The sequence below is a fragment of the Quercus suber genome, unplaced genomic scaffold (genome assembly GCF_002906115.3).
Source record: "Quercus suber isolate HL8 unplaced genomic scaffold, Cork oak 2.0 scaffold_320, whole genome shotgun sequence".
Taxonomy (NCBI): Eukaryota; Viridiplantae; Streptophyta; class Magnoliopsida; order Fagales; family Fagaceae; genus Quercus; species Quercus suber.
Window position 1 is genome coordinate 306,516 of NW_027069774.1, and position 16,422 is coordinate 322,937.

The window sequence follows — 16,422 nt, forward strand, 5'->3', positions numbered from 1 at the left end:
TCTAAATTTTGTGTTATATTTTGTTTATTACTAATAAAAAATTTATCCATTGATCCTTTTTGAGACTCAATTATTATTATTTTTTTTTTATATTTAAGTTTTTCATATCTAGATGCATATTTTTTAGTAGACATTTCTAATTAAACAATATATTTATAAAGACTATAATAAAAAATAACTTTCAAGTGTAGAGCAAATGAGAAATAGAACTTGATTTATATAAAAAAGTATTGTTATAGTTTCACAGAACAATAACAAGTTTTTAGCAATCTCAATCTGCATAAATAAAGACTTATTCAATATATTACCACTAACTAATATATATATATATATATAAACACAAGATTTATAAACACAAGATTAAAATTAAAAAAAAAAAAATAAATAAATAAGCATAAGCATAACAAAAATTTAAGCACAGCCATAACACAAGGCTTATTAATAAGACCCACCCAAAAAAAAACACAAAATAAATCCTATCTATAACCAAAAAAAAAAAAACGCAGGCTTAAAAGAAAAAAAAAATTTGAAGGCCCAAACTTAACACCCAGTCCGGCGGGGGGAGGGTCCAGGCAGCCATAAACATAATGATAAACTGATAAACAAATTTACAAAACCAGGGCCCAATCTTATTATCTTAAGTTCTCAACAAATAAAATGAAGTCTGAAGAGAAAGCCGAGTGCGGAGTGCCCAAATATTTATACCTGATACGGTGAGAATGAGAAAGAATGAGAGAGGCGGTCCAGCCGTCCAGGCGGAGGAAGCTTGCTGCCTTGCTTGAGCTGTTGAACAGGTGAGAACAGTGGAGGCGGAGAGAATGAGAGACAGAGAGAGAGAAAGGTAAAATTTTTAGGGTTTTGAGTTGCGATTGTTTTGTAGTTAATCTGGATTTGTAGTTTATAGTTTATCTGGTTGATTTTTGGTTGAAATATTTCCCGCGAGCGAGCGAAAGAGAAAAACCAACCAACGGCTCTCCTTAAAACCTAAAATTGTCTCTTACATCTTTATTATGGATTACGAAACCCTAAAGGCGTAGGCGAGTTCCAAATGCTCAAAAAACTCCACCAATGCCAATGGAACAAACCTCCTCTCCATTTCCCAATTCTCTCTTCCCTCCTCTTCCCCAAACCCTCCTCCTCCGTCTCCGCCGCTATGCTCCACCACGACCACGACCACGACCACGACCAAGACCACCAGTTGAAGACATTCGCCTTCGGAAGATTTGTGGGCCCCGCTCCCCGTCTCTATCCACCAGCTGAGCTGAATCGAAAGATTTCACAGTTCTTGCTTTCCCATGTTTTGGCGGGAAATAGGAGCTTCAAGGACTTGCACTCGCTTATATACCAAATCGTCCAACAGGAAGGTATATCTATATCTATATCTATATAATAGGAATTTTCAACCTTTTAATTGTACTAGTAATTGTTTTGCTTTCTCTTTATGATTTTTGTAGCTTAAATTTGTGTTGGGTATTTTTATTTGCTCAATTCCATGTCTTCAATTTCTTTGCTTCTAGATAGGATATTTTGTTTTGCATAATCACCCTACCCCTACATTAAAGATATGATTTTGTTGTTTATAGACTTCTTCTGAATTTCTGCTAGGCTCTGGTTCTGCACCTTCAATTTGTGAGCTGCTCTTGAATAATTTCCACGGCTGGGATTCGAATATTGTGGTTTGGGATATGTTGGCTTTTGCTTATTCGAGATTTGAGCTTGTGCAAGATGCCCTCTTTGTTCTTGCCAAGATGAAAGATCTCAACTTGCGTGCATCAATACAAACATATAATAGTCTGTTGCACAACTTAAGGCACACTGACATCATGTGGGATGTGCGTAATGAAATCAGAGATAGTGGAACTCCCGAGAATGAGTACACTAATTCCATACTTATACATGGCCTATGCGAGCAATCCAGGCTACAAGATGCAGTTTCGTTCTTGCAAATTTCCGAAGGGAAGGATACTGGTCTTTCCGTTGTTTCATTCAATACCATCATGACAAGGTTCTGTAAATTGGGTTATTTAGATGTCGCAAAGTCATTTTTTTGTATGATGCTCAAGTGTGGACTACTTCCTGATTCATACAGTTACAATATTCTTATTCATGGATTATGTGTAGCAGGTTCCATGGAAGAAGCCTTAGAGTTCAAAAATGACATGGAGAAGCATGGGGTAGAGCCGGATATAGTAACCTACAATATTCTTGCTAAAGGATTTCATCTACTTGGTTTGATGGGTGGGGCTTGGAAGGTAATCCAAGACATGTTGCTTAAAGGGTTTAATCCAGATGTTGTTACATATACAATTCTAATGTGTGGGCATTGCCAGATGGGAAATATTGAGGAAGGCCTTAAGTTGCGGGAAGAGATGCTTTCTCGGCGATTTCAGTTGAGCATCATCTCATACAGTGTATTACTCAGCTGCTTGTGCAAAAGTGCACGGTTTGAAGAAGCATTGATATTGCTTTATGAAATGGAAGCTCTTGGCTTGAAACCAGATGTTATATCATACTCCATCCTCATTCATGGCCTCTGCAAGAAAGGAGAAGTCCATAGGGCTATCCTACTATACGAGGAAATGTGCTTGAGGAGAATCTGTCCAAATTATTTTACACACGGTGCCATTTTATTGGGCATATGTGAGAAAGGAAATATATCAGAGGCAAGGAAGTATTTTGATAATCTGATAACAAGTGACTTGGTGGAGGATATAGTCCTGTATAATATTATGATGGGCGGATATGTAAAACTTGGTAATATTGCTGAAGCTGTACAGTTATACCAAAAATTAACTGAAAAAAAGATTACTCCTAGTATTGTCACTTTCAATACTCTTATTCATGGATTCTGCAAAAGCAATAAACTAGAAGAGGCTTGGAGGCTCTTGGATACCATCAAGCTGCATGGGTTGGATCCAAGCGTGGTAACTTATACCACTCTTATGAATGCATACTGCGAAGTAGGAAACATAGATGGCATGCTCGAATTGCTTTGGGAGATGGAAGCAAAAGCTGTAATGCCTACTCGTGTCACTTACACTGTAGTTATTAAAGGACTATGCAAACAATGGAAGTTGCAAGAATCTGTCAAATTACTTGAGGATATGCGTGCGAAGGGTCTGACTCCAGATCAAATTACATATAATACTATCATCCAATGTTTCTGCAAAGCTCGTGACTTGAGCAAAGCTTTTCAGTTACACGATGAGATGCTGTTGCATAACCTGGAGCCTAGTCCTGTCACATATAATGTCCTCATCAATGGTCTTTGTGTATATGGGGACCTGAAGGACGCTGACAAGCTATTGCTGTCTCTTGAGGATCAAAAGGTCAGTTTGACAAAAGTTGCTTATACCACAATAGTTAAAGCACATTGTGCAAAAGGTGATGTAAGTAGGGCAATAATATTCTTCCATCAAATGGTGGAGAAGGGATTTAAAATTTCAATCAAAGATTATAGTGCTGTGATCAATAGATTGTGCAAAAGGTGTCTAATAAATGAAGCAAAATATTTTTTCTGTATGATGTTATCTGATGGTATTTCACCTGATCAAGAAATTTGTGAGGTGATGCTTAATGCTTTCCATCAGCAAGGTGATCTTTATTCTGTTTTTGAACTACTTGCTGAGATGATCAAATGTGGGCTGCTGTGTGATTGATCCATGAGAAATGATGATTTTCATGCATCTCACCAATAGAAAGAGCTGTTCCTTGGCTTATAAAGAAGTCAGTATGTGAGTATAACATCACACTACATGCATATCTGTCAATCAATTTTTAACTCTTCTATTAAGTTAGGAAGTGGGTATAAATCCTCTTAAATGATTTTTAATTTTTTTTTATATCAATAAAAACATTAGACGTAATCAAATTACAAGAATCAGATTGAAGAAGACAATCCATTTCTGTTTAATGCCTGAAGCAATATGTTGAGGGCATTTGATTGCACTTTTGATTTGTGAAGGCTACATATGTCATTAATCTTTTGATTTAACCATAATATTAGATCTCGATCTGCATCACATCTATGAACACTTTGATGATTTGGCTTGTGCCTGGATATAATTATCATTTTCATGGTCAGTAGGGATAACTTGCTATTAAATTTATGGTTGTACCATACAAGCTTCAAAGGCAATCCTACTGGGCCAATTAGCAAATGGCAAAAGCAAAACTTGTTTATTTTATTGGCTAGACACTGCATATTATAAGATCATTTCTGTCATCTCTGATTCTTGCAATTGAGACTTGTATTTACTATTTTCTTGGCAGTACAAAAGGATTTTATGTGCAGCTGTAATTGTCAAGTCCCTTGGTCCCTCCTTATTTGGATATCTCTCAGGTTGAAAGGAAGAATATCACAATTGGCATGAATTATGTACCTGCCTCATTACGTTCTTCCTGAAACCAGACTTGATATGGTAAGACATCAAAAAGGTCGTACCTAGTGCACAAAACTCTCAATTTTGTGGAGTCTGGGAGAGATTGGGCCTTGCTTCAATGGCAAGTGCCTTGATATGGTAAGACATATTGTATCAGTTGCTTATTTGTATATTTCTTCTGTTTGGAGAGCAGCTATCCAAGTTTCTAACTTTGGTCTCCAGGGTTGATTCAGTGGCTGTGTCCTCAATTTCTTCATATTTTTGAAAGTATGAACTTTAGTTGTTGGTTTCTTTTCAATTGACTTTCTTTATGTTTGCAGGACTGTTACCCACTTTCGGTGGATTAACGGGGAATTGTGGAATGGTGAAGCTTAGTATCTCTAAATGTGTGAGGTATTAATCAGCTAAGACTTATATACTTTTTTGGCCAGTAATAATTTAGAATAATATCCTCTATTTCAGGCACTGTTAATTTAGAAGTTACTAAGTTCTTGGTGTAAAAATAATTTGCCCATGGGTTGCACACCAAAGTTGTTCATGGCATGTGGCCTACAGGAGACTTTTTGAAGGTATAAATGATATTGCTGTCTTCACACAGTCAGATTTTCGCAAGCCAAAGCAGTTGAGATTATGACAAATGTATGTGAGGTATGTATCCAATATGACTCACTAGACTTGTTTGACTATGTCATTGCTTTGTCAGCAACAGTTAGGAATAATGTACTTTTTTTTTTGCACAGACTATAAAATTAGTGGAAAAACCATTGGCTAGAGTGCATCATGAAATTTTTTCATTCAACATGGTGTATAGGAGAGTGTGCCGAAGATACAAGTCAGATTCTGTTTTCAGACGGTCAGATTAAGATTATCTCAAGTTCTTTTATTAGGTAGAAGGCAAGCCTAGAAAGTAGAAACAATGATTTGTCGTTTGTGAATCTCTAACTTGGTTTGTGATTTTAGTCTATGCCACGAGGTAAAATAATTTACTCTGGCAAGCATGTGCAGGTGATTATTATTGATGTTCATGGTTGAATCCCCAAAGATGTGAAGTAACAGAAATTATTATGTACATGGTGTATTACAGACTTACGGTTCTCTCTATTAAATATATTAAAATGTGTGAAGATTCCTGAGGAATGGTGATTGGTTGGTTTTAAAAATTTGGTGAGTCTCTGTCTAAACGCACTGATATGTCGAGCAGCACAGATGTTTTTGTTGTGCACCCACCAAAACTCACCATTTTATCACTATACCTCTAGAAAAAGGCTAAAATGAAGACCCAGTAGAAGAAGAGTATGTTGGAGAGAGAATGAAACAACAGGAGTAGAAAGAGAAGAGATGTGCTTCGATCTGCTCTGTATGGCCCTATTTGTTGCTTTCTGCGTTGAGATTGAACAAGGGAGAGAGAGGAGTGCTAATCACACGAATTCTCGGCTGAAAATCTGGGACAAGGGATGGGTCTTTTACCTTCTCCATTTGCATTAGGAGTTCTACAAGCAAAGCATATATAGTTTCTTTCCATTGGCTTCTCATTCTTCTTCATGATACCTAAACGCCCAATTCATTCATCACTCCTATTTTAAAAATTTTCCCCAAAAAAGAACACCTGAGACTGTTGAGGACCTCATAGTTTCAAGCAATTCGTTAGTTATGATCTGGTATTACTCGGTCTGAATTTCTCGAATTTTTGGTCCTTTTTAAAACTTTTTCTTTCTTTTTTTCTAAGTTGTTGTTATTGAGAATTTTTGTTATTTCATTCTCAATTAATATATTTTATTTTTCCCCTTCCTATGCCAGATAAATTGATAAATTGAAAGGATTTGAGCAGAGTAAAAGCTCACTGCACTAAATGCTGTGAGGTACTCTTTGTAATGTCTTATAAATAAAGAGTTTATTACATGATGGTTCCTTGTTTCTAGCTCTCTTTCTTTTTCTTCTTCATTTTTTTGTTGTATTACTTTTATTTTTATTTCTTTCAGAAGATATTATAATTTAAGTAAAGGAAGAAATTTCAGAAGTTAGCTATAAAATGAAAAGAAGGGTCTAGCATATAGATTTCAGAACACAATTGCTGCAAACATCTGAGAACTTCATGGACACCAATGCAAAGTGAAAGATGAGAATTATGGCATAGAAATAAGCAATTTGTGAAGTACAGATCAAATTGTAAAAATCGAAAAGTTCCTGGAAAAATGGAAAACAATGACATGATCATTCAGATACAAGAGGTCTTGAAAAATGTGAAGGTTCTGGTATTAAGCTTTATCACTAGCAGACAACAGAACACAAACTTTCTCAATCGTGACTTCTTTTACTCTCTCATTTATTCTTTACTCATGTTTTCTTAAGTGATGATGATGCATTACCTTTCCATCATAATTTTAATTTCAAACTTCTTTTTGTCTATATCAAACCAAATTCTTGCAATGTCATGTTTTTATACTGCCATCTTCCCCATTTTTATGATTATTTCCTCTCTTAGTTCTACATTAATCTTCATTTTAAGTGATTATGATTTGAAGGCCTCTTTTAATTGAATTGTTTCCTTTAGATATATTGCAGGCCAACATATGCCTACTCTGAGGAAAGAATGTTGTCCAGCAAAGGTACTAGCCATTTTTGCCTGAAAAATTACCTTATCCGTCTTATTTTCACATCCATTTACTGCTGTGGCCTTGCCTATTTTTGGAGATTTTGTGTCCTCCTGTGGTGCAATTGGGTTTTCACTGCACTGGATTTTGTCTTCACTTCTGTAGCATATTTGAAAGCACGAAGAATGTGCTGGAACACCAAACGTTGTGCTTCTGCTGCATATAGTCAAATAAAGTCTCTTTTAATGGTACACTTTTATAAGCATTTCAAAAATCAAATGAATTTTTTTTGGTTGATCTTATAAATATATTTTAAATCTAACCTTAATTGCTAATCTTTATTATGGCAAGCATGTGCCTTGCAAGTGCAGCCCAAACTATATATTTAAAAGAGTGAAGAGGTCAAATGGATAGTATTTTGGTGGCTTTAAAACATTTTGTGAGTCCATCTTATATGCACCTTTTGGTGTGGTGTTTAGGTTGGTTTTTTAAATGTGTGTTTGGGTTGGAAACGTAAAAGCTTGAATAGTGCTTTGTTTGGTTTTAAAGATTGGGTTAGTCTGTCTATATACACTGTTTTATGTATTGCTTTGGTTATTAGAAACAACACACAACCCACTATTTTAATTTTCAAGAAGAGGGGCTGGCACTGGCAGCCTGGCACAGAGAGAGGACAGAGAATACTGCGTGAAAAATATCTCTCATGTCTTTGGATAGCAGAGAGAGGGTGAGACACAGGCACGGAACGAGTGGGAAATCTCCTGCAAATCTGAGAGAGAGAGGGTTGGTGAGAAGAGTGCATGTGTTGGTGGGATTTGTACAAAATTGGTGAGGTGAGCAGAGGAGGAATGGGGATGGCCATCTTTGTAGCTTTCTGCTCTGAAATCGATGAGGAGTGGGTATTCCACCTGCTCCATTTTCTGCTTTAAGAGGTAGAACATAAGCAAACATCATTTATTTCTCTCCCGAAATTATTTCCATTGACCTCTTCACCACTAGCTTCTTCTCATTCTTCTTCATGACACCTAACTGCCCATTCTATTCCATTCCTATTAGAAGATTTATTGAAGAAGAAGAAGGTAGAATCAAATGAAAAAAATAGTATTTTGAGGGTCACATAGTTTGAGACACTTTGTTAGTTATTCTCGGGTATTTCTCAATCCTAATTTCTCTGAGTTTGTCTCTTGTTATGCCTTCCATTTGAGTATTGTGTTTGTGTCCATTCGTGGCAAAGCAACTATAAGTATCGGCCCCCGTAAAAGATTTAAGATTCATTCATAACTGATGATATTTGTTGACAGCTCAATGAAACAAAAATAGAAAAGAGTAAACCCAATAGAGAAAATGGTCACGTACTCTTGCTCTTCTGGAGGAATGAAGCTTGATTTTGAGATGTCTATATGGTTGGTATATGCGTGTGTGTGTGTGTGTAGCTTTTAGCTGTTTACCAAAGGAAAGCTAAGGGAACTACAAGTACAGTTAATTAATAGAAATGTAGAATTTAGGTTCTGGGTTTTGCACTTGAGAAATCATAGTTGTATTGTTGGGCCACGCAGCCTATTTTTCTTTTCTGCTCGATCTATTGGTTGATCTTGTGATCAACACAATGGAAAATATTTTTGTCAACTTTAACCCTCAGAGTCCACGAACTCATTATTTTTATGGAAGTAATGATAAAAAGTTTATTCTATGGTTTTTATAGAGAATCCTATTATTAACAAACTCTTGACTTTATGAATTTTGCTTCTTTGTAACCACAGATTGCAAAATGCCTGTAGTTGCTGCTGTAGAGGGTTGGAGGTGTCTTAGAATTTGCGCTGGTTTGTGTTTGTTGTTAGGCAATAGCAGTTTCCTTTATTTTACTCTCTTTTTTTCCTCTTTGCCCTTAATGAACTTGATTGTCAGAATCTTCGCTCAATTTCCTTATTCCAATGAGCCCTTTTCAGGGATGCTAAGCATGTGTTGCAACACCAAGAACTCAAGTTGGCTTGCCTGAGCTGACTCTTGTACATGAACACATGCAGACAATGGTGTTTTGTTTGCTTGATGTCTCTTGGGTGACGATGCCTAAGCAAGTGGTGGAGTTGCTGGTACACTAAATTGAAAAAGAAAAACATCAAGAAAATATTTACTTGGTAATAGAACTGTAAACATCCTTCCTTGACCACACCATTCAAAATGGTAACCAGATGATTTTAATTGCAGAATTTATGTTGTTGGTGAATGAATTCTCCTTTTGAATATGCTCTATTATGTTTTGATAACTTGAAACAAATGACAACTATCTTTTACAATATCCAGTTATGTGTTCAATTGATGAACGTGTTTTTTAATTTGTGATGCAACTTATGTGTTCGATTCATGAAGTTGTTTCTAATTTGTAATGCATGCAGTTTCTCTTTTGTACAATAGCAATTCGATGTTACTTTAATCGGTTTGTTCTTATTTACTTTAATTCTTTGAAAGTGTCTCAATTTCTAATATTATAACCGTTCCTTTTAATTACTTTCGTGCTTGTTTATTGGTCAATTACAAAGTAATAATTGTTCAGGGGATTTGAAATCGAGCTAAAAATGTTGTAGAAGAAAGATAAATCTGAAGCCATTGTTAAGATTGAGTAGGATTTGGCGTAAGTTCAACATTTCATGACCCACTCAAAGGAATTCAATGAAGATGAAATTAGGCACATAAAGGAAGACAAATAGATAAAATATTGCTATAATGTAGTATTACTTTGTCTTCCAATATAAGCAAATGAAGTGGAAAAAATATGCGCTCTTGTAAATTCACTATATGTGCCTACCTACTGAAATAGTGCTTTTCAAAGCACATGTAGTTAGATTAATGTCTCATTTAATGGTAAATTTTCTAAGTACTTTAAAAATTAAATGGTTTATATTTTGGGTGAGGTTTGAATCCAATGGCCAGTTGCACTGAACTTGTTGAGATAATAGTATGTGTCTACTTTTGGACATGTGTCACAATTTTAACGGATTCAATGCATTAGATGCACTAGACCTAAACCTCACCCTTATGTTTTTAGTGTGTTAGAAATAAATTCTAAATTTGACTTTAATCACTCCTCTTTTTAACATGGCCAAGACATGCAGCCCAAACTAGTCTTATATGTATGTATATTTTGTAGAGAGGGAAAGAACGACCTGTGACCATTTCAGCAAATTGAGAGGATAAGAGTTATGGCCCCATCTCTCTGAAAGTCTTCCAATTATGGGTTGACATACAATCAAAGTCGTAGCCTTTGCATCCTTATTATCTTTCTCCTTACAAATGAACAAGGCTGGTTCTTGACCAATCTTCGAATCCTTGAAAAAGAGCATCATGATAGCCGCTAAAAAAAAAGAAAAGAAAAAAGATTAGTACAAACAAAGCATGTAAAAAAATAATAAATAAATAAATAAATAGAAATTAATAAGTAAATAAATAAATAAATAAGTGAAAAATGCATAATTTCTATACACTTAGAATATTATGCTACCCATTGGAGACTATGCTTGTACAATTTAAGGCATGCCCCGGGTGGCCTTATATAGAGATCTTTGGAAACTAACAAACAAAAGGAAAAAGAGGTGTGAAAAGGCAAAATATCATACTTTTGAAAAATATTGTACTAAGTACCCATAGAAGGATCATGTTGTTAGAAAGAATTTATTGCACTAGACCTAAGAAAGGGCTTATAGGATTGCAAAGAGTAACATGTCATCTAGAAGAGACTATTGCACTAGACATTGGATGAAGTTTTAGGCCGGCAAAGGGTAGCATGTTGTTCATAGGTACTATGCCACCAACCCTTGAAAACAATAAGAGACATTAATAGTTACCCTGGAACCAATCCGCCTGAATTGTCAAACACTGTCAGAACCGCCAAAGTAGACCAGAAGGCCATAAGTCGACAAAATTGACACCACAAAAGTCTTCTACAACCTTCGATCTACCAAACTCATATTTTCCTTTGTGTTTTGCTAAGGCCATGTACATTCTCTCCGATGACTTCTAGAATCAATTTCCCTAGGTCCCCTTGTTTTGAGAAATTGTAGGCTACTCTGGCTAATAGTTTACATGCCTTTGGGTCGAACCATATTTTTTTTTTTTTTTTTTTTCCGTTCACTTGGTAGAATACCATATTCGGTCAAACTTTGTGAAGACCTTACGAATCCATTTAGTGGCTTCAAAGGCAAAGAATTTGTGGACGAAGTTAAACGCATAGCATGATTTTCTTTCAATATGGCTACATCCTCCATCGTGAGCTATGTAAGAGGCCTTCCCATGTCTATTGTAGATTGAAGGCATTCCACAAATGGTGATTGTCTCTTCTTGCGACGCGTGATAATAGTAAAACTATTTTACTTGTTTGATTTATTTCAAAATAGAAATTTAATTGTCTACATATTTATTTTGAGAAGAATCTAGTCTTATATAATATGGGTTTTTTTTTTTTGAAGCATATATATAATATCTAAAATATGGGGTTAATGTTTATTTGCGAGGAATTTGTAATATAGCAAATGCACTTGATTACTCCACAGCATGCTGGTAAGTTCGTCGGCATAGCATGTGGAAAACTGGTTCCAGAAGAGACAAAGAAGAAGAAGAAGATGGCTACGGCATCATGAAACTTTTGACCAAATTTTGCAACCGTGCAAAAAAGGCTGAAAGAAGACAAGAAGATTGACCTCGTGGACCAATAATACTGCGATTACATTTATAGTCCACTTACCTGGCTAAGCTTGAAGTTACCAAGGGACACGGATTCAGCTCACAAAGGACCACAATTTTCCTACTCTTTTATAGAGCAATCAATTTAGATGGTGTCACATTAGTGAGTGTCTTTAGAGCATTAGTTAACAATCTATTTTAAGAAAATTTTAACACAATTTTTATGAAAAATATAAAAAAAATTGTTAAAATATTAATTACTTTTTCTTTTCTTTTCCCATAAAAATTTTCTTTAAATGGATTGGTAACCAATGCCCTAAAGATATTTGTTAGCATTTTCCATTTAGATTTCACAAGTGGTTCTAATTAGTTTAATTGGTAAAGTTTCTGATGATTGAATAAGAGATCTAGAATTCAATCTTTGTTTACACCAAAAATTAATTGGTGTTTTGGTTTGATGATAAAAAGTTATCATTAGGAGTGGACATCATAAGTTGAAACTCTCTCTCAAAAAAAAAAAAGGATTTCACACTAATATTATACTCTTTTTCGTTTGGTTTTATTTTGTGGTACTCAAAATATCTTTGGTCATTTAATTTTAATTTGAACATGAACTGAATTTAAGTTCATCCCCAAACTAGGTTACATGTTCAAGTTTAATAAATTTTTTTATCAAAAAAACTCAATCATATTCATGAATGACTTCAATCTTATTGATCATGATTTACTTGATTAACTTATTCTTTTTTTATATACAACAAACACTTTGACTAAAATATTTTACCCTTTTACAAATATTTGCTAATAATTAGTAACTCAATTATAATAGGAAATTTTCCTTAGTAACTCAATTAAACGAATAAAATAATCCTCAAGATACATTTCAAACGAGAATAACAACTAGATATACCACTTTATATATAAAAAAAAAAATTCAAAATAAAAACACGATGTAATAAAATAGAAATTTTGTGAAAGGCATAACAGTTGTTGGCTTATATGGAGGACACAGTCACATAGACATGAAATAACTATTAAATATTAATATTTATAAATTTGGTGGTTAAATATGGAAAGTGATGATGCCAAAATCGTCAGTTGAGTCACTTATCCAATCCGAAGTATTAGACGATCTCATACGACTTGCAAAATAAAGGAGAGATAGATCGAAGAGACCACTGGGTTGTGCCCGGTGGGAGAGCCTCCGATGCTTAAGTTAGTATCACCCATATATTTTGTATTTAAATAGTGTTTTGTATTAGTTTTTTTTTTTTTACGTACCTTGGCAAATGGACAGATTGTCTCTTTTATACGTGACTTAGGTAGCTATTAGACATAAATAGGGGTGATTATTACTATAATTGTAACATTCTTTGTCTTGATGAGAGGGTTTAAGGCTTTTGATGATCGTTACTAAATGCGTTGGGCAGTTACTCATCTATCTTTGATGGCCTACTAATGATGCAATGACCGTCCATTAAGGTGGATGAACTTAATAATTTTTATAGACTCATCAAAAAGCTTATAAAATATGATATATAAGAAAATTTTATATTTATGAAAAATAACTATTATAATTATTCTTTAATTTAAATAATAATTATTCTTACACAATAACTAATTCACGTAATAAAAGATGTTAGACATGACGCAAGTCACGCAACCAAATATTATTACACATGACGCACGCACGAAAGAAGTGAATATAGTATAAAGTTTTGTGTTGAATGTAGTTGCTCTCCGCTCTCTCTCTCTCTCTCTCTCTCTCTCTCTCTCTCTCTCTCTCTCTCACCGCTGCCAGCCCAAGCTCACACTGCCGACTCACGCCACTGTCGAACCTCGCCGCCAAATCCACGCCGTCGATCCTCGCCGCCAGACCCAGACCCACGCCACCGTCGATCCTCGCCGCCAGACCTAAACCCACGCCGTCGATCCACATCGATCCACGCCGTTCGATCCACATCAATCCACGCCGCCGATCCACCGGCTATGGTGGTGGAATGATGTTTGATTTTTTTTTTCTTGTATGGGTTTGATGGCTGTAGTTGTGAGATGATGTTTGATTTTTTTTTTCTTCTGTAGGTTTGATGGCTGTGGTGGTGGAATGATGTTTGGTTTTTTTTTCTTCTGTGGGTTTGGTGGCTGTGGTGGTGGCGCTGGTGGTTGTTGTGGCTATGGTTTGGTGGTGCGGTGTTTGATTTTTTTTTTCCTGAGGGCTTGGTTTTATTTTGTTTGTGGGTTTGATTGTGTCTGTGTTGATGGTGGTGGTGGTGGTGGCGGTTGTGGCTGTGGCTGATTGTAGAGGAGGTTGTGGTCGGTGCTGAGATTTTTTTTGGGTTGTGAGATATATTATTTTATTGTAGAGGTATATTATTTTATTGTAATGTTTACATTATTTTATTATATTGATAGTTAAAATAGATACACTACTACAATAAAGGTATAAATATAATAAATAAAGTAACTTTTAATAGAGTTAAAAAACTAAGTTTTTTAACTCTACTGCGAATGATCTTAAAGCATACAAAAGTTATTACAAATACAAATGACGCACGCACGCACAAGAGACGAGAATCTAGTATAAAGTATTGTGTTGAATGTAGCCTGTATCTTGGGAGAACGCCACTTGTCTAGTTGTTAGTTCTTACACTAATAAATAATTAATGATAATGATTTTTTTTTTTCATCGTCTTTACTCTTCACTCCTACCGCTACTCGTTTCTTTATTTGTAGCATTGTGTGTCCAGCAAGCGGACTTTACACGCCAATTATCACCATTCTCTCTCTCTCTTTCTCAAAGTCTCCTCCACAGTCTGTCATCAGGATCATGTCTTCTTCTTCGCAGTCACACATCCTGGTGTTCCCCTACCCAGCCCAAGGCCACATGCTTCCACTCCTCGATCTCACTCACCAACTATCCCTCCGTGGCTCAACCATCACCATCTTAGTCACACCTAAAAACCTCCCCACTCTCACTCCTCTCCTCTCTTCCAACCCTTCCATCCAAACCTTAGTCCTTCCTTTCCCTCCCCACCCTCAACTCCCCCATGGCGTCGAGAACGTCAGAGACGTCGGCAACGCCGGAAACCTCCACATCATGACTGCCCTCACCAACCTCTACGACCCTCTTCTCCACTGGTTCACTTCCCACCCTTCTCCACCAATAGCCATCATCTCCGACTTCTTCTTAGGCTGGACTCTCCGCCTCGCCATCCAACTCAACATTCCCAGAATCGTTTTCTTCTCCTCCGGTGCCTTTTTGGCCTCCGTACATTACAACTTGTGGCCTGCCACTAACGCTCAAGCCCTTCGTTCTCTACCCACCCTTGATTTTCCTGATCTCCCCGGATCGCCCTCCTTTAAGCAGGACCATCTTCCCTCGCTGTGGCGCTTCTATAACGAATCCAACCCCGAGACCCACTTCATCAAAGATGGCATGCTCGCTAATACCGCCAGCTGGGGTTGCGTTTTTAACAGCTTTCATGAATTGGAAGGTCATTACTTGGATTACCTGAGAAAGAACTCTCGGGTCTACGGGGTTGGCCCGTTAAGCTTGGTGGGCATCACTTCTGGCGGTGTTGGTCGGGGCAACCCAGATTCTCATTCGGGCAATGATGATCACGTCAAAACGTGGCTTGACGGGTGCCTCGAAGGGTCTGTTCTGTACGTGTGTTTCGGGAGTCAGAAGATGTTGAATAAACAACAGGTGGAGGGTTTGGCTTCCGGGCTAGAAAAGAGTAAGACTCGATTTATATGGGTGGTGAAAACGGGTGCGGAGGTCGGGTTTATCCCGGATGGGTTTGAGGAGCGAGTGACAGGGACTGGGAGGGGTGTGATATTAAAGGGTTGGGCCCCACAATTGATGATACTGAGTCACAAAGCAGTGGGTGGGTTTCTGAGTCACTGTGGATGGAACTCGGTTTTGGAAGCGATAGTGGGAGGGGTAATAATATTGGGTTGGCCAATGGAGGCGGACCAATTTGTGAATGCAAAGCTATTGGTGGAGGACATGGGCGTGGCCGTTTGGGTGTGTGAGGGGACCAACTCTGTGCCTGACCCGGACCACTTGGCAAGGGTCTTTTTGGAACTCGGTTTTGGAAGCGATAGTGGGAGGGGTAATAATATTGGGTTGGCCAATGGAGGCGGACCAATTTGTGAATGCAAAGCTATTGGTGGAGGACATGGGCGTGGCCGTTTGGGTGTGTGAGGGGACCAACTCTGTGCCTGACCCGGACCACTTGGCAAGGGTCTTTGATGAGTCAATGCTTGGGGATGGTGCCACTAAAGTGAGGGCAAAGGAGTTGAGGGACAAGGCTTTTGAAGCGGTCAGTGGTCGTGGTAGCTCTTCAGCGGATTTGGATGCACTTGTCAAAGACTTGGGTCAACTCAGCTCAGCTCCCACCGTGCGTGAGTGAGATTAGGCAAAAATCTAGGACTACACCCTTTGTGCCACAATTCATGGCAAACTATATATATACGATCTATGATCTTTGCACTATCACTGAATCTATTCTTAAGTAATAGCCTTTTTATAGGTTAGGCAGGGTGCCAAAATTGTATTCTTTCTTCTAAAAGAGTTCAATATTCTCTTCAGTCTTTTATTATTAAAAATCATAGAAAGAGAGAATTTTTAAGGTTTATAATTTGTTTTTGCAGCAGTGCAGCACATTATCTTCATTTTCAAGTATCTGAACATGAGCAAAAAAAAAGAAAAAAAAAGAAAAGAAAAAAGTATCTGAACATACCTTTCAATGCAAATGTGGTGTGGTTCTATG

At 36.9% G+C, this 16,422-nt stretch overlaps 2 protein-coding genes across 15 annotated transcripts; both read left to right on the forward strand.

Annotated features, from left to right (window-relative positions):
• Positions 1-620: 620 nt before the first annotated feature.
• On the forward strand, positions 621-9,288 carry LOC111996827 (putative pentatricopeptide repeat-containing protein At1g13630). Of its 14 annotated transcripts, none has more exons than XM_065782892.1 (11): positions 621-1,364; positions 1,606-2,252; positions 2,331-3,734; positions 4,343-4,520; positions 4,703-4,775; positions 4,845-5,030; positions 5,123-6,040; positions 6,180-6,241; positions 6,934-6,988; positions 8,734-8,793; positions 8,920-9,288. In XM_065782892.1, the coding sequence occupies exons 1-3, from the start codon at positions 1,049-1,051 to the stop codon at positions 3,657-3,659; spliced, it is 2,292 nt and encodes a 763-aa protein (XP_065638964.1). In that variant the 5' UTR covers positions 621-1,048; the 3' UTR covers positions 3,660-3,734; positions 4,343-4,520; positions 4,703-4,775; positions 4,845-5,030; positions 5,123-6,040; positions 6,180-6,241; positions 6,934-6,988; positions 8,734-8,793; positions 8,920-9,288. The 14 variants fall into 14 exon arrangements, with proteins under 14 accessions (XP_065638964.1, XP_065638960.1, XP_065638957.1 ...); XM_065782888.1 differs by adding an exon at positions 7,139-7,221 and having other exon boundaries at positions 624-1,364; positions 1,606-3,734; XM_065782885.1 differs by having other exon boundaries at positions 624-1,364; positions 1,606-3,734; positions 5,123-5,546; positions 5,642-6,040.
• A 5,078-nt stretch (positions 9,289-14,366) lies between these two features.
• On the forward strand, positions 14,367-15,967 carry LOC111996824 (UDP-glycosyltransferase 89A2). The gene has a single exon (XM_065782897.1). The coding sequence runs from the start codon at positions 14,475-14,477 to the stop codon at positions 15,852-15,854; it is 1,380 nt and encodes a 459-aa protein (XP_065638969.1). The 5' UTR covers positions 14,367-14,474; the 3' UTR covers positions 15,855-15,967.
• The last annotated feature ends 455 nt before the right edge of the window (positions 15,968-16,422 follow it).

Coding starts and splice junctions, on each gene's coding strand:
- LOC111996827 (XM_065782888.1), top strand. CDS start 1,049: ATGCTCAAAAAACTCCACCAATGCCAATGGAACAAACCTCCTCTCCAT. Junction 1,365..1,605: donor CCAAATCGTCCAACAGGAAG/GTATATCTATAT, acceptor AATTTCTGCTAG/GCTCTGGTTCTGCACCTTCA.
- LOC111996824 (XM_065782897.1), top strand. CDS start 14,475: ATGTCTTCTTCTTCGCAGTCACACATCCTGGTGTTCCCCTACCCAGCC.